Source organism: Ovis canadensis, chromosome 18 (genome assembly GCF_042477335.2).
Source record: "Ovis canadensis isolate MfBH-ARS-UI-01 breed Bighorn chromosome 18, ARS-UI_OviCan_v2, whole genome shotgun sequence".
Taxonomy (NCBI): Eukaryota; Metazoa; Chordata; class Mammalia; order Artiodactyla; family Bovidae; genus Ovis; species Ovis canadensis.
In genome coordinates, this window is record NC_091262.1 from 40990550 (window position 1) to 41015160 (window position 24611).

The 24611-nt window shown below is 46.3% G+C and overlaps 1 protein-coding gene across 2 annotated transcripts; it reads left to right on the forward strand.

The window, feature by feature from the left end:
- The first annotated feature begins 1841 nt into the window (after positions 1 to 1841).
- FAN1 (FANCD2 and FANCI associated nuclease 1) lies at positions 1842 to 23535 on the forward strand. Of its 2 annotated transcripts, none has more exons than XM_069559006.1 (14): positions 1842 to 2020; positions 2490 to 4037; positions 6243 to 6383; positions 6774 to 6975; positions 9839 to 10072; positions 11742 to 11873; positions 14441 to 14549; positions 15488 to 15607; positions 17398 to 17562; positions 18008 to 18155; positions 19063 to 19166; positions 19920 to 20114; positions 20735 to 20863; positions 23288 to 23535. In XM_069559006.1, exons 2-14 carry the CDS (start codon positions 2786 to 2788, stop codon positions 23423 to 23425), a joined length of 3069 nt encoding a protein of 1022 aa, XP_069415107.1. In that variant the 5' UTR covers positions 1842 to 2020; positions 2490 to 2785; the 3' UTR covers positions 23426 to 23535. The 2 variants fall into 2 exon arrangements, with proteins under 2 accessions (XP_069415107.1, XP_069415108.1); XM_069559007.1 differs by having other exon boundaries at positions 1860 to 2033.
- The last annotated feature ends 1076 nt before the right edge of the window (positions 23536 to 24611 follow it).

Genomic DNA, 24611 nt, shown 5'->3' on the forward strand with positions numbered 1-24611 from the left:
CTATCTTCCTTCATCAGAATGTATTTGCCACAAAGGCAGGATTTTTTCCCCCTCATTTCTGCATTTGTTCTGTTCACAGCATCAAGGGCTTTACCAGGCATGAGGTTGGCACTCAATGCCATTCAATTTGTCAGTGAATTCCCTGTTCACGTCCCTTTTCTCTTTATTTATTCATGCACTAATTCTGCACACATTTATGGAGTAATCACACAGTGCTGGCTGCTGCTGTAGGCAATGGTAAGGGACCACAGACAGGCGCCCCATTCTCAGAAAGTTTACGTTTGGGTCTCTTAGGGTGTTAGAACCAGCTGATATCAGCACTCAGTTCAGTTCAGTTCAGTTGCTCAGTCGGGTCCAACTCATTGAATCCATGAATCGCAGCACGCCAGGCCTCCCTGTCCATCACCAACTGCCAGTCTACCCAAACCCATGTCAGTCATCCAACCATCTCATCCTCTGTCATTCCCTTCTCTTCCTGCCCTCAATCTTTGCCAGCATCAGGGTCTTTTCAAATGAGTCAGCTCTTTGCATCAGATGGCCAAAATACTGGAGCTTCAGCTTCAATATCAGTCCTTCCAATGAACACCCAAGACTGATCTCCTTTAGGATGGACTGGTTGGATCTCCTTGCAGTCCAAGGGACTCTCAAGAGTCTTCTCCAACATCACAGTTCAAAAACATCAATTCTTCTGTGCTTAGCTTTCTTTATAGTCCAACTCTCACATCCATACATGACTACTGAAAAAACCATAACCTTGACTAGACAGACCTTTGTTGGCAAAGTACTGTCTCTGCTTTTTAATATGCTGTCTAGGTTGGTCATAACTTTCCTTCCAAGGAGTAAGCGTCTTAATTTCATGGCTGCAATCACCATCTGTAGTGATTTTGGAGCCCCCAAAAATAAAGTCAGCCACTGTTTCCCCATCTATTTCCCATGAATTGATGGGACCGGATGCCATGATCTTAGCTTTCTGAATGCTGAGCTTTAAGCCAACTTTTTCACTCTCCTCTTTCACTTTCATCAAGAGGCTCTTTAGTTCTTCACTTTCTGCTATAAGGATATCTGCACTCAAGGGCTGGCTGATAAACTTTCAGTAATTGTGTTGTTGTTACACATAGCCATTATGTTAAATTATGTAATCTCATTATATTAAACTATTAGCACAAAGAAAAACTACATTTACAAACTACATTTTAATGTAAAAAATATGCAAACTCACCATTCCCTATTACCTATCAATACATTTATTCTTTTACCTTTTTTAATTGAAGTATAGTTGATTTACAATATTTCAGGTGAACAGCAAAGTGATTTATAGATACAGATATATATGTGTGTGTGTATATATATATACTTTTTCAGATTCTTGTCTATCGTAGGGTATCTCAAGGTATTGAATATAGTTCCCTGTGCTACAAAGTAGGTCCTTGTTGATCTACTATTCTTTTGCTCTTGATGAGATGGGGTGCGTTCAGTTCAAGGTGGTATGGCCCTGGACTCCTGTGCTCCTGAGGTTTTGGCATCTCTTGCATCCGGCAGCAAACAGCATCTCTTCCAGGAACCTCAGCACACGCTTGCTGGCCAAGCGGAGTCTTCGCCTGTCTCCTCCCAGGAGGCGGCTTCCTTGGTCAACGAATGCTCCGAAAACAGCAACTTGCCCACCTTCCCGCCCGCCGCCTCCACCAGGTTGTGAAAGGCAGGAGGTGGGGAATCTGGGCAGACCTCCTCTGGCTCAGCCCCTCAGAACCGCTGGATGCCTTTAAAGTTAGAGGGAAGACCGATTGATTGCTCGAACCTCCTCTGGCCTAGTCTGTGACGGCCGAGCCCTCGGGAATCGGCTGGGAATGCCTGGCGCGCGTAGCCCGTAGGAGGCGTGGAGCTGTCGGGCCGGGGTTGTGGGCTATGAGAGGAGAGCTGGCTGCTGGCGCCGGCAGGGCCAGAAGAGCGAGTTGGGGGTACAGAAGGAAGGGAGGGAGAAGGGCGGCCTGGGTGACGGCGCAGCCCCAGGTGCACCTCCCAGGTGCGTATCCCAGGTGTGCACACGATCCCAGGGGAGGGCTGGTCTGGCAGAGCTTTAGCCTCAGGAGGTTCGGCGGCCAGAGCTGCGGGATCGCGGGGAGGCGGGGCAGAGGGTGGACAGATGTCCGCGACTCCCGGAGGCGCTTCTCAGTAAAGGCCTGTGCGGGCGGGATGGGCGTTCTCTGCCCGGGAGAAGTTCCTCGTGCAGCGGTTTTAAACGAAGACCTCGCGTAGTCAGATGTCCCTTTTTAGGGTGGCTGATTTAGATCTTACAGAAGAGTCTTAGAACTTATCCCCGCGGCTGAGGGACACCCTGGGGTCGCGTGGACAGCCGGAGGATGGCCTTAGGCTTTTCTTTCCAAGGCCAGGGTCTATACAGGGCCGCATCCCGTGAGATACTATCGTTGATCGTTTCCCGCCTCTGTTGTTGAATTCATAAATAAGTTCTTAATCCACGTTTTGTTTCATAGGAAGAAGAAACTAAATGAATAACATGAAGTCCAATAGGATCCCATTTTTTATGATTTCGAACCAGGGAAGTAAAAGTAAACGACTGGTATCTTTCCCAGGTCTTACCCTGTGTTTTACTACTTAAAACAACACCCAATTTTGCTTTTTTTTTTTTTCTTCTTGGCTGCCCATTGGGGCATGCAGGGGCTCGCAGTTCCCAGACCAGGGATCAAACTCGGGCCCCTTGCAGTGGAAGTACAGAATCTCAACCACTGGACACCAGGGAAGTCCCCACCCAGCTTTCCTAATAATACTCATGATGTCTGTAGGCAAATCCTCAAAAAAAAGGCCTCGTACAAGTTTATCAAGTAGCAAAACTAAAAAAAATGAATCTAACTCTATTATTTCGTTTTTTAACAATGCACCCCCTGCTAAACTTGCCTGCCCAATTTGTAGTAAGATGGTGCCAAGATATGACCTGAACCGGCATCTTGATGAAATGTGTGCTGACCACAATGACGTGACTCCAGGTGGCCCCGGGCACGTTGGCTTAAGTTCAAACGTGCCCACCATAGATTTGACCAGTATTGCCTTAGAAGATATAACGCCAGAGAGGTCATCACCATCAACGATAAATTTAACCCCTGGCCAAAGTGATTCAGCAAAAATGGGCAAAAAAAAGCAGACCAGCCCCTACTTTAAAAATAAAGGTGACTCGGTGTGCAAAAATCAAGACGAGCTGAGACATCATAATGTAAAAGTCATTTCTCTCGGAAGCCTGTCCTCTAAATTGTCCAGAAGATACATAAAGGCTAAAAGATCCCTGAATCAGAATGAGGGGTTCACTTACCAGAGTCTACAGAGGTCCTCATACACAAGGGTTAAGAGCCTGGTTGATCATGTGGAGGTGGAGGGCCAGGATCCACTTTTGGAGAACAGCTCTCAAAAGGAGAACGTGTTTACTGGTGATTCTCAGGAGGAGCTGAGCACCCCAGCACATACAGTGGAAGGCACTAAGGTGGAAGAAGCTGAAGGCCAGACAGCTGCCCAGGAATGTGAGCAATCAACCCTAACCCCTGCCTTCACAGGTGATGCACCTATGTTGTTTTCATCAGATTTAATTCTCGGGCATAGAAAGTCTGCTTCTGGGGACCATGTTGCAAAGCAGGAGAGTGTCAAAGGAGTAGATGGTGAAGTTACTGAAAAATGTGAGACAAGTCATTGCGAAGAAGTGAAGATGACTATTGTTTCAGAAGTGACAAATCAGGGCTCACATGGGGAGGCAAAACCTCCAAGTTCTACACTTGGTGCTTCTATACAGACCAACAGCCAAACACTTCCTCCAGAGCCTGACAGTGGCTTAGAGGATGAAATCACTCATCAGACGCCTTTGGAGAAGAGGTCAAGCTGTGATGTGTCCTGGGCCACAAGTCCAGAACTGTCGGACCATCCTTACTACCTTCGGAGTTTCCTGGTGGTGCTGAAAGCTGTGTTTGAGAATGAAGAAGACAGGATGCTCTTTGATGAGCACGAGAAGGGCATTGTAACTAAGTTTCATCAGTTATCAGGTATTTTGAGCCTGTTTGCTTTCGAGGCTTTGTTTGCCATTTGCTGCCCTGAGTTGGTCTGGGATGTGATGGGCAGAAACCTGATGACCCCGAGGAGTCAGTGGTTTGGGGAGCCCCCTGGGAGTACTCAGGGGAATCAGAGCCAGTGATGGTGTTCAGCTCAACAATGATGTGCCTTTAAAAAGAGATAAGATTTGGGGCCAGGTGATGCCTGCTTCTGCACTGTCATCCTTATAAACTGTACTTTGCTTGTAATGGAAGCAGTTGTTTGTCCTTTTTATGTTTATTTGATGGTTGTAAAACAGCCTTTCCCAGATTAGGGGAAAAAAATAGTGTGACTTAGAAAAGTGTACCTTGCATTTCAGGCATGTAATCAAGCTTGCTGTTGTATTTGGTGGATTTGTTGTTTTTGCGGGCCATTTCCTCAAAAATGAAAATAAAATACAAGCAAATAAACAAACCAAGGGGTACTGAGGCATATTTTTTTTCTCCAATAACATTTTAGTTGCCTGAGCTCTGCCTTTTAAAGTAAAGGTGTGCAGGAAATGGAAGCTTTCAAGCTAAATGGGTACATTAATTTTTTTCTTTTTTAAGTTTGTGAATTGGTACATTTAAAAGCATACCTAAATTCCTTGGCAGCCAGCTGTGTGGCCCAAAGCAAATAGCACAGGTTTAGAGCAAGAGCTGCGCACTCCCCCGCCCACCCCATCTCCACCTGCCATCAGCTGCTCATCCAAAGGACCCTGATGGCTATGTGCACATGAGTCCCTCTCAAGCAGGAAAAGCTTCCTTGGGAGCCATGCTGACCACTAGTAATAGTAGCAGGTCTGACTCCTGGTCCAGTTACAAAAAAGAAATCCTGAACATTACCAATAATGGGTAAGAGAAGGAATTCAGTTTTACGTTCACACAGTGTAACTATGGCCCTGCCTGTGTGAATGACACCCCATCGACTCTTGTATCCAGGGTGGTCCCAGATCTTTGGTTGGTGTACGAGCGTTTATTAAAGGAGTTAGTAACCCTGAGCTGTGGTGTGATTGAGAAGTAGGAACAGTCTCCTAGTGTAAGCTCTGCAGATTCTTGCGGGCTGCCCTCCACAGAGAATCATCTTTAGTGTCTGTTGTGAAAATAGCTACTGTGAATCGATTTTGCCTCTTTCAAGAGAAAAGGGAAATAACTGTAGAAAATTTAATAAATAAGGTCATATCATTTTATTTTTCTAAATTTTTGGCCATACCATGCAGCATACAAGATCTCAGATCCCTGACTAAAGATGGAATCAGTGCCTCCTGCATTGGGAGAGCAGAGTCCTAACCACTGGATGGCCAGGGAAGTCCCGATACCACTCTAGAATTGGAAATTGAAGGATAATTTTAGGAAAACCTGAGACCAGGTTAATTAAATAGCTTGGTGGAGATCACTGAGTTAGAGATGGCCATTCTACCAAAGCCAGACTTTTTTTGAAAAATCCTTTTCAGATGATTTTCAGCCTAAAATAGAATATTGCATATGAAACCAAAAGCAGAGAACAGAATAACTGGAACTCTCGGTGAGGGGGTAGGATGTGTCTCTATTGAGGGACTAGAAATGTTGGTTAGAAAGTGGGGAACCTGGATCTTACACTTTTATTTTTTAAAGATATATATTTAAATAGATGGTGTTATTTCTCTGTTTATTTATTTAATTTTGGCTGCACCACACAAGCATGTGGGATCTTAGTTCTCTGACTAGGGACCCTGCAGTGGATGGGCAGATTCATAACCACTGGACCACCAAGAAAGAAAGTCCTTTAGGTTTTTAAATGGCTAATAATCATTACCAATTTTGGAACGGTTTATACACTCATCTCATTTAATCTTTTCACAGGTTTTGGGAGGATGGTGTTACTGGCCCCCACTCCCACTTTTCATAACAGAAGAGAAGAGGGAGGCTTAGTTCCAAAGCCTGTCACAAAGGCTTTGTGTCCTCTTGCTCCTCCTGTCCTGCACACAGGCCAAGGAGACATTCCTATGGGACTTTGTATTTGAAATAAGTTCTGTCTTCCAAAGGAAGAAAATGATAGTCTTGGAAGATCAGTTGAGTCAGCCTGTGTGTATTTGTAACACAGCATGTTTTACTCCCTTTGGTTTACAAAGGAAGTGATAGCGTATGTGGTTTTCGAGAAGAAATAGAATGTTTTTCACTGATATCTTAATTTTGTCACAGCCAATGGTCAAAAGTTGTATGTAAGACTTTTTCAACGTAAATTCAGCTGGATTAAGGTGAACAAGCTGGACTATGAAGAGATCTCTGCTGACTTAACCCCCGTGGTTGGAGAGCTGACACAGGCAGGCTTCTTGCAGACAGGTACGGTTCATCCAGGGGAACCAAAGTGGAAACAGGTTGAAGGGAGTTTCTGCAAAATGAGGGTGGTGCTGGTTTTGTGTCATCTCCTGATTGGTGCCTGAGAAATAGTGATTGTGTGTGCATCTTTTAAATTGTTTTGTTTTTGTTTTAAATTTATTTGGCTGTGTTGGGTCTTTGTTGTGGCATGTAAGGTCTTTGTTCCCTGATGAGGGATCAAACCCAGGCCACCTGCACTGGGAGCTCAGAGTTAACCACTGAACCACCAGGAAAATCCCTAAATTGAGTTCTTAATCTTAGGACAACAAATAAACTTTCTTCTTAAAGTATCAATCAAACTGGAAAATAATAAACTTATTTAAAGTACTTTTTTTTCATTTTTTAATATTTCAGAATCTGAGTTGCAGGAGCTCCCTGAGGTGCTGGATCTCCTTTCTGCTCCGGAACTGAAAGCCCTGGCAAAGACCTTCCACCTGGCGAGTGCCCATGGGCAGAAGCAGCAGCTGGTGGATGCGTTCCTCAGATTGGCCAAGCAGCCTTCAGTCTGTACTTGGGGCCGGAACCAGCCTGGCATTGGCGCAGTGATCCTGAAAAGGTTTTGTGGATCTTTTTTTTCAATCATTTTATTTATGTATTTATCAACACCAAAAACATTTTGCATTGGGGTGTGGTCAGTTAACAGTGTTATGGTAATTTCAGGTGAACAGAGAAGGAACTTGTTACAGTAAGAACATTTGAGTTGTTGGTTGGGCTTCCGTGGTGGCTCAGTGGTAAAGAATCTGCCTACAGTGCAAGAGACCTGGGTTCTATCCCTGGGTCAGGAAGATCCTCTGGAGAAGGAAATGGCAAATCACTCCAGTATTCATACCTGGAGAATTCCATGGATAGAGGAGCCTGGCAGGCTACAGTCCGTGGGGGTCACAAAGAGCTGGACATGACTGAAGGACTAACACACACACACACACACACAGCACATACTAAGGTCTTAAAACGAATGGTACGTGTTTCCAGATTGTGATTGTTTTTGCAATTGCTGCCAGACTGAAAAGGCAGAGAGGCAGAGAACCTTAATGATCAGGTCTGGATTCTTTCTTGGGTTAGCTTTCATAATTCTTGTCATACCACACTGATTTCTAGGACAAGAAAAACCAAGAGGCAAGAGGTTAGGGGCACTGGGCCCTTGGCATATTCTAGTATTTTATTACTCAAGAAAAATGCAGTTTTAACTACTCTCCTTAACAAGAGTTAAACATGAACTATCCAGCCAAATTTTTATTTCAGTAGACTTTTTATTGAAACATAATCTGTCAGCAATAATATGCAATTTCTCTTGAGTTGAAACATAAAAATTTACCAAAAGCTGTGGATAGTTTCTTTTGTCCTTATAAAAGTTCCTGAACAGTTTCAGGTTGGGAAAGATCATAAAAATCTCAGAATTCATTTCTTCTGCCTATGTTATGTCTAAAGTATAACTATATCAGCCTTAGTCTGGGAATCCACTTTCCAGAGTTATTGAAAATGAGATGAGATAATGCTTTTGGCAAACAGTTTAAAGCAACATCATTGTTATTTTATATAATGTGTGTGTTTGTGTGTGTGTGTGTGTGTGTAACTTTGAGCTGTTAATGTGCCAAGAGCCCATCCTCATTGAGAAGATACTACAAATATTAATCTTGGTAAAACACAGGAATAAATAAGGCATACATTATTAAGAAAAATGTCACTGTCAACACTTCAAAAAGTTTATACTGTAGATTTTCCAAAAGTATTTAACTAGATTATGTATTTATAGTTAATTGATTTAGGGGTATAAGATCCTCATCCCTGTGGTTAAATGTCTTCTAAGTCTTTAATTTTATTTCTTAACTATTTCATGGTATTCATGTGTGTAATATTTTAAAAGTAAGTGAACACTAAATTAGCTGTTTCTTAGTGTAAGCACTGAGCATGTAGGAACAGAAATGGAAGAATTAAGATGAACATTTTTTATCACTGACATGAGAATTATAGAAAAATGAGAATCTTAAGACTATTTATATATATATAATTTTATTTATTTATTTATTTTTGGCTGTGCTGGGTCTTTGTTGCTGTGCAGACTTCTCTCCACTTGTGGTGAGCTGCTGCTGCTGCTGCTAAGTTGCTTCAGTCATGTCCGACTCTGTGCGACCCCATAAGACGGCAGCCCACCAGGCTCTGCCGTCCCTGGGATTCTCCAGGCAAGGACACTGGAGTGGGTTGCCATTTTCTTCTCCAATGCCTGAAAGTGAAAAGTGGTCCTCATGTAGATGGTGGTGAGGTAGGAACCCTACCCCTGTGTCTTCGAGACTGTACTGGGGGCATTGATCTCTGGACTCCCCAGGGAGCCAGCTCTGCTTTTGGTTTCATAGCTTCTGGACTGGTAGGAAGGGTGAGGTCCTCCACTGGACTCCAGCTCTCCCTGGGGGACCTTGACCTCCAGGCATGCCTGGCATCATCTGGAGGCATTCTTGTTGTGACTGAGGTGGGTAGTGGGTGCCACTGACATTTAGTGAGTGGAGGCTAGGGACACAGCTGAGCATTGTCTAATGCACAGAATGGGCACCTTGCCCCTACCCCAGCCCCCAGAAAAGAAATCACAGCCCAGATGTCAATAGAGAAACCCTGTCGTGCATGGTGCCCAGGTTGTTAGAGCCAGAAAGCCCTGGTTGTGACCTGCTGCCTGACCAAGAGCCTTTGATAATGACATTCTAAATAAATACCTGTGGGGCTTCCCTGGTGGCTCAGTGGTAAAGAATCCATGTGCCAATGTAGGAGATGTGGTTTCAATCCCTGCTCTGGGAGGATCCCACATGCTGCCAGCAACTAAGCCCATGTGCCACAACTGTGGAGCCTGTGCTCTAGAGCCCAGGAGCTGCAACTACTGAGCCCACTCACCCTAGAGCCTGTGTCCCCCAACAAGAGAAGCCACTGTAATAAGAAGCCTGTGCACCACAACTAGAGAATAGCACCCACTTGCTGCAACTAGAGAAAAGCCTGCACACAGCAACAAAGGCCCAGCACCGCCATAAATAAATAAATAAATAAAGTTATTTTAAATAAATAAATATCTGTTAGTTAATCTAAATTGTCACTGGAGTCAAGAATTGAGAGTTGCTAATGTCAAACAGATAACACTTTGAGTTTCTCTGGTATTTCACGTGTTCGGGACCAGCATAAACCTTATCCTGCTCTTTTACTGAGGCAAACACTATGTGAAATCGTCTGCAGGTTTAATTTCATCGAATCTTCACAGTGTTCCAAAGTGGGGCTCTGAGCTCCAGAGAGGTTAACAAATGCTTTAACATCACACAGCTAGAGGCCAGAGGTTTGCTTCAGGCTTGGAATAATGAATGCTGTTTAGCTTGAAATAATCTATGAAATCTGATGTCCAAATGCTTACAGACCAGCAAGTCTCATCCATAGTGTGTATTTTTCAGAGCTAAAGACGTGGCGGGACGTTCCCTGAGGGTCTCTCGAGGCCCTCGGGCAGTATTTTCCCGGGCCCTGCTGCTCTTCTCATTGAGCGACATGGTGGAAGATGAGGAGGCCGCCTGTGGGGGCCAGGGTCAGCTCTCCACTGTGCTGCTGGTCAACCTGGGCCGCTTGGAGTTCCCCAGGTACACCATCAATCGAAAGACCCCGATCTTCCAGGACAGGGATGATCTCATTAGGTAAGACAGTGATTGCTCACTATAACATCTGTGTATTTATAAATTTATGCAGAAGGATCTATTATTGTTTTTTGCCATCCACAAGAGAAATATCTGCTCAAAACCATTTTTTAGGTTTTTGCTTCTTGTTTAGTTTTTTGCTCACTTGTATACTTTTCCAGGACTGTGAGGAGAATGTAGAAATGCAGTTTGATTAAGGTTGCCAAAACCCCCTAGTTTTGAGTTAGAGCTACACAGTTTTCCCCTGGTTTATATTCCCAAATAGCTTTGGCAGGGGGAGCATTTTTAAAATATAGACATTTGAACAAACCTGCCTTGTGAGTATGTTGTTGGCATGAACAAGGCTGAATATCTTCCTGGTAATGATGCTTTAAATAAAGCTAGTAACTAATTTGTGGACCATATATCAGAATCATGCAGCCAATAGAAGTTTTCATGAATCTATATTGATGCATGGATTTAGCCAGTGTTTAGCAAAAGTGGATTTTGATTTTTAAAAAATTGCATAGATGTTGCAGGTTTATATTTCAAAGTTAGCTGAAATGGCTTCTGATATTTGATTTTAGAAAAGATGTTTAAGTGTTGTCTAGTATGTGCTTTAAAAAATAAGCTATTGAAATGATTGGATCAAAACAGAGTCAGTATAAACTGATTTTAGCCCTTTTTGCCAATGGCAACCCACTCCAGTACTCTAGCCTAGAGAATCCCAGGGATGGCAGAGCCCGGTGGGCTGCCGTCTATGGGGTCACACAGAGTCAGACACAACTGAAGCGACTTAGCAGCAGTAGCAGCAGCCTTAGTTATTAGGAAGGTCAATATCTTCTTTGTATTCAGTAGAAATAACTTTTTCAGTCAGATCTTCTAATTAGAATGTTTTCTCCAATTCCATTTTTCATTGCCTTAGAGCTGTCCAGTTGAGTATTAAAAGAGAGCTAGATGGAAGCATGTATGAGAAAATTTTTACACTTAGGGGGCTCTGTTTTTCGCTTATATGACAGTTTCTGCGCACAGTGCCAGTGTATGCTCTTCTCTCAAGGGTGAGTCCAGAGCACAGTGTTACAGAACACTTACAGCACTCAGTGTTACAGAGCTATGGGCCCATGTCTTTGTTTTGGTATCTAAAGACATGCTGAGAAGCTGTCTCTCTTCAGTTACATGGGTTCAGAACATTTTAGCATCGCCATCTCCCAGATACTGTCCCTGAAGTTGTTTTTGAAAATCCCAAATAATTCTCTTACCTTGGGCAGTATCCCTCTGGCCATCTCTGACTTAGTGATTAAATGACCAAACCTACACTTCCATATAATCCTGAGATTGGTTACATGTTGTCATAGTTGCTCCAAGATTGTTGAATGGATGAATGAGTGACTGGGCACCGGAGGTCAGGGAGGAAGAGTTGGTCAGTGTTGCATCATGTAATGTGACGTGTGATATGATGGTAAGGTGTGTGTATCTTCATCTTTCTTGCTGGGAGGCCTGTATGAATACTTACTTCTAGGCCATTCATGGAGTAATAGTCAAATGATTACTGAGATAAAACGTAACCCTTGTATTTTCAAAAGCAGATCTGAATGTGTTGGGTGGGATGTGAGGATGTGAGGTTCTATACGTCAGTGCTCATCCCCCACTGAAACCTGAATGTTGTGGCTTCCCGCCTGTCCCCCCCCAGGTACGCGGTGGCCGTGCACACGCTGAATGACATCTCCACGGCGATGGCCAGTGGGGCCTGGGAGCAGGCTAGGGAGCTCGCTCGGTGTGCAAAGCAGGACTGGGATGGACTGAAAGACCACCCGTCCTTGAGGTGAGGTGGTTCTCTGGTGCCTGTGAGGGTTACCGACTGACCTAGTTGTTCTAACTGCGTAAGATCATCTTTTTCATGAGGAACATGCTCCTTTGGTTCTGTGGTGAGGTCATCGTGTGTAGTTGAAATTCCTCCTCGCTTTGCATGGAGTCAAAAGTACCGGGTGAGTAGCAGGGAGTATCTGAAAGTTTGGAGTGATTTTTATACCCCCGGTCTGTCTGTGGCAGACAGTGGCTTGCCACCTGCAGGGGGACTGGCCCCTCTGCGGTTTGGTCAGTTGAATTACAACCACGGGAGAAGCCTGGCCGCAGGACAGAAGCTGTCTTCTGGTGGAAATTCTAAGGGCTGTTGTTTTGAACAAGAAAATGAATCATACCTTAAAAAAAAAAAAGAAAATTAAATTGAACATTTACTTCAAGAGTTCAAGTACACAGCACATGATCCTTCATTATTTTTGGTTTAATAAATGTTCAGCATGTTCCATAGGGTTAAGAAACTTTTTCCTTCCTTAGTACAAAGTGATGAAAAAAATCAGTAGTATTGGATATATCTTTCAGAAAAACATTTAGGACAAAAGTCTACACAGAAATAATACAAACTTAAAAACCATAGCCAGAAAAATAGCCTTTACTGTTAAGAAAAACAACTGAATATTTTCTCCATGTTTTGTTTGGGAGTAGACAGAGTGAAGCATTTACTTACGGGTCTTTGTAGGAAGGAGACAACCAGTGTTTACAATGAGTGTTAGTCCGTGATGTGCATGGACCCTGGAGGATTGTCTTTAAGTAATTGGGCAAATTTGTAAACATTTCTCAGACTAGACAGGAAAGCAAACGGTTAAAACAAGTTAATGGATAATTTTCTTGGTTAAAAAAAAGATAAGACCTCATGGACTGGAAGTTGGGTTCCTATAGGACAGAGATCAGTAGCCTCTTGGGTGGAGGCCTAGTGGGGCAGCAGTCAGGCTCTGCCAGCGAATGGGTGGGACTGTCCCAGTGCAGGCGTGTTCTCTGACACCAAAATGTATGTTTCTTTTAATTTTCATGTGCCACACAGTTTTTCTCCTTTTGACTTCTTTTAGCCATTTATAAACATGGAAACCACACTGGACTCGTATTAAAATCAGGTGGAGGTCCTGAGTCCAGCCTGGGGGCTGGCGTCTGCTGACCTCTGGCTCTCATTTCACATTGCCTTCTGGTGACTTTAAGCAGGTGGCCATGAGAACATAGATTTGTGGTGTAAAAAACCGCACATGACAGGCAGTGTTCAGAATGTATCTTCTTAGGAGAAAGCAATTCAGTCTGCTTTGTCACCTCTTCAGTTCAGTTCAGTCGCTCAGCTGTGTCTGACTCTTTGCAACCCCATGGACTGCAGCACTCCACGCTTCCCTGTCCATCACCAACTCCAGGAGCTTGCTCAAACTCATGTCCATTGAGTCAGCAATGCCATCCAACCATCTCATTCTCTGTTGTCCCTTTCTCCTTCTGCCTTCAATCTTGTCCAGCATCAGGGTCTTTTCCACTGAGTCAGTTCTTCCTATCAGGTGGCCAAAGTATTGGAGCTTCAGCTTCAGCATCAGTCCTTCCAATGAATATTCAGGACTTATTTTCTTTTAAGATTGACTGGTTGGATCTCCTTGCAGTCCAAGGGACTCTCAAGAGTCTTCTCCAACACCACAGTTCAAAAGCATTGAATCTTCAGCGCTCAGCTTTCTTTATGATCCAACTCTGACACCCACACATGACTGCTAGAAAAAACATAGCTTTGACTAGACAGACCTTTGTTGGGAAAGTATTTGTCTCCGCTTTTTAATATGCTGCCTAGGTTGGTCATAGCTTTTCTTCCAAAGAGCAGGTGTCCTTTAATTTCATGGCTGCAGTCACCATCTGCAGTGGTTTCGGAATCCAAGAAAATAGTCTCTCACTGTTTTTCATTGTTTCCCCATCTATTTGCCATGAAGTGATGGAACCGGATGCCATGATCTTCGTTCTTTGAATGTTGAGCTTTAAGCCAACTTTTTCACTCTCCTCTTTCAGTTTCATCAAGAGGTTCTTTAGTTCTTTTTCACTTTCTGCCATAAGGGTAATGTCATCTGTGTATCTGAGGTTATTGATATTTCTCCTGGCAATCTTGATTCCAACTTGTGCTTCATCCAGCCCTGCATTTTGTGTGATGTACTCTGCATATAAGTTAAATAAGCAGGGTGACAATGTACAGGCTTGACGTACACCTTTCACAATTCGGAACCAGTCTGTTGTTCCACATCCGGTTCTAAATGTTACTTCTTGACCTGCATACAGATTTCTCAAGAGGCAGGTAAGGTAGTCTGGTATTCCCATCTCTTAAGAATTTTCCACAGTTTTTTGTGATCCACACAGTCAAAGGCTTTAGTGTAGTCAATGAAGCAAAAGTAGATGTTTTTCTGGAATTCTCTTGTTTTTTCTATGGTCCAACAGATGTTGGCAATTTGATCTCTGGTTCCTCTGCCTTTTCTAAATCACCTCTTAGGATTGTCTTATAGTAAACACACCGAACCAGTAAACTGCTGGTGGATGTCTTCGTTTTAGGTACCACGAGAATTTACCACTCTTCCTCCGTTGTTTTACCGTTGGGTGGGTTTACACGAGGATTTTGTCCCGAAACGTTGAAATACTGCAGAGACTTCACCTGTATGAGGTGAGTGCACCAGCCCTCTGCCCCTGGTTCTTGACTTCTCCCACCAACGTGGTCTGCAGCCAGACCTGAGCTTCGACCCCGTGTGATGGGGAGCGTCTCCCCACATCCCTGAGGTGGAAGCCTCGCCTCTGCTCAAGTTCCCAGGACAGCAGTCACGGACAGTCTTGAAGTAACCTACAATCAGGAGTGAGGGCTCTGGTCATGCTCCTGCTCATACTCGGAACTGTGAGGTTGCCAGGCTCAGCTTCTGCTGTGCAGACAGTTCTGGATTGAAACTCGGCATCTTACAAAGAGGCTATGCTAGAGCAGGGCTTCCTCACCTGGGTCCATGGACCCTGGGCAGCTCCGTGGGACTGGCTTCAACAGAGTCTGTGGACCTGCAAGTGCATCTCTGGGATTTGTGCATTTTTCTCAGGAGAATCATTAGATTCTTCAAAAAGATTCAGGGACCACAAAATATGAGCATGAGACATGAGCCATGAACGTGGACCACAAAGTCCGCCTGTTGAGGTGGGGCCTTTGAGTGGAGACACTGCCTTATACCTGTCCAGCCCCCTCCCCAGTTCCTCGCACCCTTGGCCATGTGGCCAGCTGGGTTCCCAGAAGCCTGTGGACCTGCAGCCCAGCTGCTGCTCCTGCCCAGAGCCTGGCCCCGTGTGGCCAGTGCTGCTGACCTGGTGCACAGAGAGTGCCATGCGGTGTCACAGCTGCATCCACATGAGGTGGCAGGGGCCCTGCTGAGAAGTGGGGGTGCCTCTGGAGCTCAGGCCACTCTCGGGGGATGTCCCAGGGCCCCCTCCTGGCATTCCCGGGCCCTGGGCCTTATTTTTGAGTGGCAAGGATGCTGATACCCTTCGCCAGTTTTGCTGACAACTCAGTGTAACAGCAGCCTTAGTGTGCAAGAGTCTAATGCATGTTCTTTCTTGTTGCTGCTGCAGGAAGCTGTGAAAGAGCTTGAAAACCTCTTGTCCCAGGACGTGTACTGTCCCGACAGCAGGGGCCGGTGGTGGGACCGGCTGGCCCTTAACTTACACCAGCACCTGAAGCGCCTGGAGCCAGTACGTAGCTTCTAGGGCCACCAACCTTTCTTCAGCTTCACGTACATTTAAACAGTAAAGCAAACTGTTAATACCTTAAGAGTCTAACTGTCGTTAGGATGTTGATTTCTTTCTTTCTTTCTAAGTTTATATTTTATATTGGACTATAGTTGATTTAAAGCATTGATTTCTTAAACATCCCTCTTTCTCTGTGTTCTGCCAACCACACAAATAGGAGGGGTGTGAGCACAGGGTGACTGTGGGTCAGCAGGTGGATCATGTCGGGAGCTGGAGGGTTAGGTGTCCCCCACTTTCACACAGGTGCGCTCTCTGGTTGGGAAACGGTGATTTTATTCACTCACTGCCCAGGGCCTCCTGGTAGGAAGATGGGTGAAGACGTGGCACCTGGCTCCACAGGGTGGCCACCATCCCATCTGGGCGCTGCCCTGTCTGTCAGGGACTTTGAGTCTGAGAACACTGTCAGCTGCCAGCCACTGTGGCCAGCAGGGCAGGGCCTCGCAAGGCAGCAACAGTGGCCCTCTGTGTGGCTGCCTGTGGTCCCCATCCCTGCCAACCCCATGTCTGCGTCCAGCAGAGGGCACTGGTGCCCTGGGAGCTTTTATTCTTCCAGTGGCAGGTCACATGAATCCGGTGATGGAGCGTTGGAAAAATTGACTCTGGGCCTGGACAATGACACACTCCATTTACTGCCTGAAACTAAAAGGCGCCTTGTCACCTCAAGTGTTTCGAGCCAGGGAAAACTGTTCTCCTGGAGGTGAGCATGGCACTCCCTGCCCAGCATCAGGAGTGGCCCCCGCTGGCCCCCACCCAGTGTGGACAGAGGGCGTGTGCACACTGCCTCTCTCTCTCCCCGAAATAAAACTTCAGAGGAGTTTATAGACTTTCCCATCATTTGGGTCTGCTGAGAGGAGTGTTCTTTAATGCTCAGAGGTTATTTTTGACGTTGATGGAGCGTCCTGGTTTTTTTTAGCCTTTTCCTAGAGGTCTTCCTGGCCACTCATAACCTGTGACTTTGTCAACATTCCTTCCCTCTGTATGTCAGTTTCTAGAGCAGGCAACGGCCAGCCTAGCAGAGGCTCATGTCCACAGTTGCCCAGCAGCCAGTCTGGCCAGGCCGAGCCCAGGGCTACCCCTCCCTACAGCCAGCCTGGCTCCATTAGGGCTGCAGAGTGGCCAGCAGGGCCTCATTCTCTCTGCTGGATTCCTCTGGGCCGCTACACTCTGATGGTCTGATCTTCACTGACTTCTGGGCTTTTTTGTTGTTGTTGTTACTTTTTATTTATTGTAGTAATTATATATAACAACCAAAAAAAAAACTTTGCCATTTTAACCATCTCTAGTTCAGTGGCATTAATTATATAGCTGACCCTATACTAACTCAGAGGTTAGGGGTTCTGACCATCCCCTCACCCCGACATGGTCAAAAATCCACATATAATTTTGCAGTTGGCCTGAGCACCCCTTGGGGCCCCAAGCGCCCTACCCCAGGTCCCTATCTCCAGTCTCCTCTGTCTCCTGAGGCAGTGTGTCCACACGTGTGACCAGGACGTGGTGTTGGGAACATGACTGCTTCTGCCCCACACCTTTGCCTCAGGGTCTGTGCTTCATCTATGCGCTGAATGTGTCTGCGTGAGATGTACAGGAATAATGTCCTTGTCCCTGGAGGGCAGCTTTGCCCACCGCTGATTAGCAAAAGGAATGATTAATTAATGATGGGGTTTCCCATCCCATGAAATGGGGGTGCCACTGTCTGGGCCTTACTAACACTGACAGTGCCATGCTCTCCACAGGCTGTCCAGTGCATTGCTGCAGGGCTGGCGGATCCTCACGTCCGGACAGGCCACCGCTTGGCACTGTACCAAAGAGCCACGCGCCTGCGGGCCTCTCCCAGTGGCCAGAAGTACATGCACGTCCTCCGCCAGCTCCCAGAGTTCACCGTGGAGGACGTCAGACATGTGCGTGAATATTCTGGGGGCACTGTGGGTGCATTTCAAGGGTTTTTCCTGAACGCAGCCTAAGAGCAGTTTCCAGCACACATTTCTCATAGACTCAGAAAGCCCTCTGGTTTGCTGTGGGCAGCGACCCACCTTTGCTCCGACCTCAGCCTGGCATCGAGGTGTCAAAGAGACCTGGTCAGCAGGGGCTGTGACTCTACCCCTGAGTCAGCAGCTCACAACCCTGCCAGGCCTCCTGCCCGCAGCCCAGTCAGGACCCTGGAGAGCAGCTCGGAACAGCGCTCCTGGGGGCCAGGCGATGACCTGCCCACATCCTCACAGACCAGCCCGGTGCTACGCTAAGGACAGGTGGCCTTTCGAGGGCAGAGGAGAGTTTGTCTGGGGCTTCAGGGCTAGAGCAGGAGTGGGGCTAATGGGCTGTTCCTCTCCCCACCCACCCACCCAGGTGACCGTCACAGGCCGGCTGTGCCCGCAGCGTGGATCAGGGAAGTCTGTCTTCGTGCTGGAGGCTGGGGGGGCCACCCCCACCACTGTCCTGTGCTCTGTGGAGGAGCTGGCGCTGGCCCATTATAGACACTGTGGCTTTGACCAGGGTAACTTGGCCATGTGGCCACACTAGGGGGTGTTGTCACTCTATCCTGTCCCTGTGGGAGGCCCTAGAGGGCACAGGAGAGAATTTTATCACTCCAGTTCATCAGGGCTGTGTGCTTCCTCGTGGCCAGTGTTCACACCTGCCACCATGAGAGTGGCGTGTTCTGGTAGGGACATGAGGAGCAAGGGTGGCTGGATTGCTCTTGGAGATCTTGGGTCAGGCAGGTGGACAGGATTGGAGAGGACCACAAGATGCTGCCCATAGCCAGCTGCTCAGAGGTACTGCAGTGTGTGGAGGAGCGCCAGGGTCTCGGGTCGGGGCATCAGGTGTGCCAAAGGGCCAAGAGGGGCCCACTCAGAGAGGCCCCAGCCCTGGGGACCCTGCTTCACTGTTCACACGGCCTGGAACTGGGCTGGGCCTCTCTGAGGTCACCACCCCATCTTGTGGTCTGGATGTGGGGTGGGGATAGGGGGCCTGGACTGGGTGGTCTCTGATGTGGAAGTTTTCTGTAAAACCCCAAGTCTTAAAAACCCCGGCCCTATGTGGTGTCCAGGTCGAGGCAGAGGAGTGCTGTGGAAGGAGGCGAATGGGGTCAGAAGGCAAAGGCTCCTGGGCGTTCACCCTCCCCCGTCAGACTATTTGTTTTTAAACATGTCCCTTAGGTTTTTCCACTCTGAAACATGCATTTGAATTTTGTCATAATTACTAAGACTTTCATCCTTAAGCAAGGCTTCTGTATATAAGCAATCTAATGTTAAGAAAATGAGCAGGGGATGGCACAAAAACAGCCTTTGCCTTTGAATCTAAAATATTTTTGCTAGTTTCTTCCATTTGAGCTGGCAGTAGGATATGGTGGTGTCTTTGGAGAACAGAAGAGATGGATTTTTCTCGTGTGTGCCTTGTCTCAGGGATCCATGGGGAGGGGTCCACCTTCAGCACCCTGTTTGGCCTTCTGCTGTGGGACATCATCTTCATGGACGGGGTGCCGGACGCCTTCAGAAATGCCTATCAGGTAACCCTGGCCGCGTTCAGGCTGCAGAGATTGCACACACACGTGAGTCACTCCTACCCTGGGACCCTGAGGTTGCTGCCCCAGAAACCTGCCCCCAGTTATACTCTTCTGGATCCTAGTGCTAATTTCACTGTAAGAATGGCTTTTAATTTTTAAATCTGATTCATAGAATTTAAAATGTAAGCTACTTTACTGGAATCATTCCTCTTGAAACCTTTAGTGTCAGTGTCTAAAACAGCTTCACCCTGGTGGGGCCCATGTACATTCCTGTGCTTAGTCATACATGTCTGCTAACAGCTCCACTGTGTGGTGCATGTTCAGTCGCTCAGTCCTGTCCAACTCTCTGTGTCCCCATGGACGGTAGCCTGCCATGGAATTTTCCAGGCAAGAATACTGGCGTCTGTTGCCATTCTTTCCTTCAGGGGATCTTCCTGACCCAGGGATCGAACCTGTTTCCTACATTGGCAGGTGGATTCTTTACTACGGCACCACCTGGAAAGTCCAAGAGCTCCACCAGTTTAACCTAAGAACTCTTTTAGCAAATTGTGCTTGTCTTTGCAAATTAGTTCTCTAAAAAACCAGTGTCATAAATTGCTTTTATATCAGATTACTTGGGTGATTTTTATATATCTTTTGAGAAAAAGCCTGAGTCCACTTCATCAGAGTGGCCAGTTTCCAGATTTGATGGGCATTGGCTCCTCTGATGACCCCAGCCTCCCAGGCTTAGTGTGAGCTTGTTCTCCCTGCACACAGGCGGCCCCGCTGGACCTCTGCACAGACAGTTTCTATGAGAGCAGGGCACCGGCCATGGAAGCCCGGCTGCAGCAGATTCACAGCGCCCCTGAGGAGAGCCTGCGGGCTTGGGTGGCAGCCGCGTGGCAGGCCCAGGAAGGCAGGGTGTCCTCCCTGGTCAGCTGGGATCGCTTCTCTTCTCTGCAGCAAGCCCAGGTGAGAGTCTGCAGGCGGGGTTTGCTCAGGAAGTGCCTCCAATGTGGGTTTCCTTTTGGCAATTGTAACAGAAGACACGTGTGCACACATTCACATATATGTGTGCATGTGTGTATGCACACACCCATGTACCTGTGTGTACCTGTTCATGTATATATGCAAGCACACACATACACATGTGCATGTGCTTGTCGTACCCCTGCCCACAGGCCTCTGTTCCTGAAGGGACAGTCCCAAGTGTGAACAAGCCCCAGTTATGCCTTCTGCCCATTTGGTTGGCAGCCTCCTTGGCCTGGCCTGTCGCCCCTGGAGGGAAGACACTCTCCCTGTCCTGTGACCAGTGGCCTCCATGGTCCACTGTCTCATCCTAAGTGCTCACCCCAAATCCTCTCTTTTTAGCTGCTCCCTGGATGTTCCCGAACGGGTGAAAACTTAGTAACTGACCAAGGAGAACGCATCCCCAGAGGCCAGGGTGCCAGCACCAGGGGCAGAAGGGTGCTTGGTGTCCTAGGACCCCATCTTTGCTGAGTGACACTTGGGATCTCCCCCGTCTCACCATTACTGGGGGCTCCAGGGTCTCCATCCCAGGGGAGGGCTGACCATCTCTGTCTCCTGTCCAGGATCTTGTGTCCTGCCTGGGGGGTTCCATCCTCAGTGGCGTGTGCCGGCGCCTGGCTGTGGACTTCCGGCACTGCCGAGGGGGCCTCCCTGACCTGGTTGTGTGGAGCTCCCAGAGTCATCATGTCAAGGTCAGTTGAGCTAGAGCGGAAAGTCATGTTTGTAATTTTATGATCAACTGAAGGCCACAATCCAGGCATTTCTTGCTTGGTGATTGACAAGATTGAATCCCTCAAGAGTTGCTGGACTGAGGGCTAGGATTGTTCGGTGGCTGCTGGTAGGGGCATCCACGGTGCTGACACCTGGGCCTCTCCCCACGAGGCAGCCTATTTCATCCAAGCAAGTGAGGGAGAAGGGCCAGGCTGTAAGCAGGACGGAAGTCAGTCTCTTTTTATAGCTTGGCAGCGACGAGCCATTGCTTGTGCTGTGTCCACTGTCGGAAGCAGGTCAAGGGCAGGGACTCAGCAGATGTGAGCACCAAGAGCCTGGGATGGCTGGGGGTGATTTTTCTAAGCTCTGAGAGTGAGCGCCTGCTCATGTGCTGTAGGCTGGCCACCACCCTTTCCTCACCTGGTCTCATCCTGCCTGTCACAGGCTGGTGGTTTTCTTAAACTACTGAATTTTGAGATGAAAAGAAAAATTATGGTACAGGTTCTTTATCAGATACATTTCATTCAGTGTGTGACTTGACTTTTCATTGTCTAAATATTGTATTGAACAGTTGAAGTGTTAAGTTTTGATAAAGTCCAGCTCATCTCTTCTCTCTGGGTCATGCTTCTGGTGTCATGTGACACCTCTGACTACAGTTGTGGATTTGGGTATTTTTCCTTTCAGTTTTATCAATGTCTGCTTTATATATATTGTGAAACTTTATTATTCAACATATAAACTTAGGATTTTCATGTCTCTAAACTTGCTTTTGTTTTTATATTTGAGTTTCTTACATTCTGTAGGCAGCATATATATAGGTCTTAATTTAATCTAATCTGACAATGTGTGCTCTAGTATTTGGAATATTACATTTAATGTGATTATTCATGTTTGGCTTTACACCTTCTGTTTTTTTTCTCAGTTCTTCATTTTGTCTGAGGTCGCATTTTATCCTCTGTTGGCTTGTTAGCTCTCACTCTTCATGTGTTTTAAGTGGTTGGAGTGGTGTTTACAGTGTGTACTTAAACTTATCTACTTTCAAGTGATGTTGTACCAGTCCACATAGAATATAAAGAACCCTACAACAGTATATCTCCTCTCTCAGCCCTTGTGCTGTGTTCATACATTATGCCTCAACATGTTATAAACCCTGTAACACATTATTTTGCTTTCTACAGTGGACTAATGAGCCTTTATAGTTATTCATATAGATACAAATTCTAATGGTTAGTCCTTTATATAGATTCAGATTTCCATGTACTATCATTCTCTTCCTGACAGAACTTCCTTTCACATTTCTTGCAATGGCAGTGTGCTAATAATGAATTATTTAGGTTTTATATATTTTAAGACTTTTAGTCTTCTTTTTTGAAAGATAGCTTTTCCTAAGCAAAGAACTTTTTTTTCAATGCCTTAAAGTATTTGTCCACTGTCATCTAGCTTGTATTGTTTCTGGTGAAAGTCTGTAGTGTCTCCCCTCTGGCTTTTGACAATTCTGGCAGATCCCCCCCGCCCTGCCTTTTTTTTCTTTTTCAAACTTATATGTAATTTGTTTCTTAGAGTCATGTTCTTTAGGGGTTCACCAAGCTTCTTTTGGTTCACCAACTTCTTTTGGAGTTCACCAAGCTTCTTGGATCTTTGGGTTTATAATTTCCATCAACTTTGAAAATTTTTTTAGCCATTATCCAAATATTTTTTTCTCTCTGTTCTGCCTTTTGGGATCTCTGTTAAGAGCTCTCTAACTCCTGTTAGGCTGTGTAAATGCTTTATTAATTAAAAAAAATTTTGTAGTTCATGTTGGTAGTCTCCATCGCTGTTTTGAATTTTGGTGCTCTGTAGTAGACAACACTGACACAGTTCTGGTTCCATGGAGCTGATGTGTGATGAGCAGTTTTATCTTACGATACATACAGTAAACAAGTACACAGGCAAGAGAAGGACCCTCCTAGAAATGAATCTGAGCTGAGCTTTGAGGGGGAAGGTGTCAGACATGTGAAGAGCAGGGAGACATGTCCTAGGCAGTGGGACTGGCAAGCATGGTCAAGGGCCCTGCTTGCGCAGGGAAGACACCAGGCCACACAGTTTTGTGGGTCCTGGCAAGGAGCTTGGGTTGAATTGCAGACACAACAAAAAAGTGATTGAGGGGTGTTGAGCAGGAGAGTAACAGTGCTATGTGTGGTGGAAAACTATTTCAGCTGCCATATTACGTATGAATCCATTTCCTAATTCTCTGTGGAGGACAGTCTGATTTCTACAGAATAGGGGACTTTCTCACTGAATTCATATGTACATGTTTAGTTGTTATAGACATCTAAGTACAGCAGTGCAGCTGGACAAGCCTTCTAAATAAATGGTCGTTATTGGGAACTGCCACAGCCCACCTGAATAGCCCTTCTGTCTCCCAGCTGGTGGAAGTGAAGGGACCCCACGACCGGCTGTCGCAGAAGCAGATGATCTGGCTGGACGAGCTGCGCCAGCTGGGGGCGGACGTGGAGGTTTGCCACGTGGCTGCAGTCGGGGCCAGGAGCAAGGGTCCCGACTGAGAGCTGAGGGCTCAGAAGCATCTAAGACCATCAGAGCATAGAATGTCACTACGTCCTATTTAATTTTGGTCTTGTTGTTGTCACAATAAACCTGGCACCTTAAGAACTCATCATCGTACAGTGTCTGTATCACGAACCTCAGTGATTGGCTTCAGGACACTTACTGATCCCACACATTAGTAAAGAACTTCCAAAAAGATCAGAACCTTGGTGGCTATTTCAGGAGCTGGATGCATTATGTTATTAAGTTATATTTACAGAAAACTGGAATACTGCAGAACAAGATGATTCACAGCTTTCAGTCTTTTATGAAAGTAGCATACACAATGTTTCTTTCTAAAAAATAGAAACAGATTCTTGAATTTGTTTTCTGATTTCTCTGATTTCTTTAGGAATTAAGAAACACATTGTCATCAAGTGCCTTGTTATTTCTGTCAACACTTGCTCCAGTTGGGCCTGTATCACCATGGGGAGGGACACGCTCTACCAAAGGCATTTAGCTGTCCCTTTCCGTCTTGACCCTTGGGGATGTCCCCGATGACTGAGGCAGTCTCCCACACTGGCAGAACTCGCTTTAGTGCAAGAACACGCTGGCAGAACTCGCTTTAGCACTACTGTGTAGATCCAAGGTCTGGGGCAGCCCTGGGTCGGGCAGGTCTGTCAGCACCATCCTTCCAGCAGTGCTCACTTTGGGTCTTGGTCACATTCCAGTGATTCTCACAGATTTCAGACTTCTCTGTTGTTGTATTTGTTATGGTTTGACTTGCAGAAGGTTCAGATGATGGTTAGTATATTTCAGCAGGAAAGTATTTTAAAATACTTAAAAGGTGTGTACACTTCTTTTAGATATAATGCACATTTAATAGACTATAGTGTACCAGAAGCATCACTTCTAAATGTACTCAGAAACCAGAAAATTCACATGACTTGCAGACTGTGATGACACTCACTTTACTGTGGTTATGTGGAACCAACCTGCAGTGTCTCCAAGGTGTGCAGGGCCCTGGGCAGGGTGGGGAGGGTTTGGACACAGGAGGGGACTGATCAGGATGGGAGGCCTGGGCAGCTCGGCCAGGATCCTGCTCCCACAGACCTGCTCCCTGATCTTAAGGAAACATCACTCCCCAGCTTTTTAATGTATACAGTGCAAGGCCGAGTTAGGGCCTGGTCCATGAACCCCCATGGC